The 2,400-nt window shown below is 40.5% G+C and overlaps 1 protein-coding gene across 1 annotated transcript in view; it reads left to right on the plus strand.

Annotated features, from left to right (window-relative positions):
• Positions 1–1,469: 1,469 nt before the first annotated feature.
• IFNGR2 (interferon gamma receptor 2) overlaps positions 1,470–2,400 on the plus strand; it is a 20,819-nt gene continuing 19,888 nt past the window's right edge. The window contains exon 1 of the mRNA XM_015819355.1: positions 1,470–1,893. Coding sequence (XP_015674841.1) covers positions 1,470–1,893 — 424 coding nt within the window. The remainder of the gene's footprint in view (positions 1,894–2,400) is intronic.

Raw genomic sequence — 2,400 nt, forward strand, 5'->3', positions numbered from 1 at the left:
TGGCAAATTGACTGGCAAGATTGCCATGGCGAATTGGCTGTGGCAAGTTGTCCCATTCCGGGTTGGGGAGATCCTGGAAGGCCTGGTGCAAGCCACATGTGAGTTGTCTCTCNTTAAATAATTGCATTGTTGAATTGTCCTGTGGCAAGTTGTCCCGCGGTGAATTGGCCGTGGTGAGGTATTCCATGGTGTGTTGGCTGTGGCAAATTGACTGGCAAGATTGCCATGGCGAATTGGCTGTGGCAAGTTGTCCCATTCCGGGTTGGGGAGATCCTGGAAGGCCTGGTGCAAGCCACATGTGAGTTGTCTCTCTGGGGCTGAAAATCCTGCTTGGGCTTTGGTAGGATATTCGGGTCCTGAGCAGAGCCTCCCAGGAGCTTCCCTCCCCACAGCACCTTACCTGGGACTTCATCCGCTTAATGACTCACACAATTGCTTAATGACCATAACTGGGAGTGCTAGGATTAAAATTGTTGAGTGAAGCAGTCACGTGAGCAATCCTGTGACATCTCAATAATACTTTTGCTCAATGACTGAGATTCCAGATATCTAATTATTGTTGTTAAGAGAAAACTATCACCCTTAGGTTATGACAACAATTAGAACTGGAATTTCTGTCACTCAATGATATGATTGTAAAGTGCAAGTCATGTGACCATATCATCTAGTGATGGCAATCCCACGGATCCATGGGACTGTTGGCTGCTGCAGGTGAGCATGTGCTAAAAAGTGCAGGCAAGAAGTTGCAATTGAGTACAAGATCACTGGGTTCTACAGTATAGTCTGTTGTAGCAGGGCTTGTCAGGACAAAAAAAATGCAGAATGACTTAGGACAGCGACTTTCAATCTTCTATACTGGTTTTCCCATTGACTATGCTTGTGAGAAGCCAACGGGGAAAGTTGCAAATAGTGATCACATGACTGGTGCCATAAGTGCACAGTTCCTGAATTACAATCGTATGACTATTGGAGTGCTCTGACAGCTGTAACTCTGTGTCCTGTCATAAGTACCACTTGTTCTACTACACCATCATAACTTTGAACAGTTGCTGAATAGGTGGTCATAACCTGAGTACTACTAATATTTGATCTTCATTTCAACAATATTGATAAAGGGGATGTATAACAAATATGTGGGGCCCTTGGTGCTCTCTGAGCTTGCTTGTTTTCTTGCATACTTTCATTATCCAAACTAGCTAACATCATCAGTGCTAGTCTGATGATGTACTAACAAATATGTACCATGTTTGTAATCTTTGTAATTTAAATAAACATAAAGGCAAAGTCCACATATAAAAAAATAAGCATGCTACTACATTTATCACTAGTTCAATACCTAAAATTAGAATCAACTGCAGCAGATCAGGTTCGGATGACTGTTAACATTGTTAGAGAGGATCTGGCAGGTTATTTATTTAAATCACATTTAATTTGATTTTCTCTTTGTTGCTGAAGTAGGTGGTATCACAATGCCTAGAACAAAAGAGCTCACTGAGTTTTTCAGAAAGAAGGTTACAGATGTCTATCAGTCTGGGAAGGGATTTAATAAAATCACAAAACTATTGAACATCGATCATTCCACTGTCAAGAAGATCATCTACCAGCAGAGATTTCAAACAACTGTCAACTTGGCCAACCCAGGCTGTTCCAGCAAGTTCAACCCAAGAGCTGAATGGAAGATGCTGAAAGAACTCTTTAAGAACTCCAGAATTTCATCCTGTGACCAAAGGCAGCTCTTATCACTATTGGTGACAAAATGGCAGTCCACAATTAGAAAGAAACTGTACAAATTAGACCTACAGACAGAATTTTTGCTATCTATAAAGAACATCAGGGCAAGACTAAAGTTTGCTCATAAACACCTCGGGCTTCTGGAGCAAAGTGCTGTTGATGGTAGATAGTTATTAAGTCACAATACCAGAAGACCTGTTTTGAGAAAATCAAAGACAGCATTTCACCAAAAGAAATTGATGCCAACTGTAAAGCATGGTGCAGAAATATTATGGTTTGGAACTGCTTTGCTGTGTCAGGGTCTGGGCAGCTCACCATCATAGAATCTATAATGAATTCTTCATCATACCAAGGATGCTTGAGGATAATGTGAGATGATTGAAACTCAACTGAAAGTGGACTTTGCAATATGACAATGACTAAACATTTTAGCAAATCTACCAATGAATGGCTGAAAATAAGAAAGAAAGAAAAGAAATTGAGGGTTCTGAAATGGTCAAGTAAAAGCCCATCAAGATGCTGTAGAGTGATCTAGAACAGGCTATGTATGCAAAACCAAAAAAAAAAAAAAGCCCTCAAACACTGCTTAGCTGGAAAAAATTCTGCATGGAGGAATGGGAAAAAAATTCTCCTAGTTGATGTCAAACACTGATAGTTATAAGAAATGCT

Source organism: Protobothrops mucrosquamatus, unplaced genomic scaffold (genome assembly GCF_001527695.2).
Source record: "Protobothrops mucrosquamatus isolate PMUCROS unplaced genomic scaffold, P.Mucros_1.0 scaffold_149, whole genome shotgun sequence".
NCBI lineage: Eukaryota > Metazoa > Chordata > Lepidosauria > Squamata > Viperidae > Protobothrops > Protobothrops mucrosquamatus.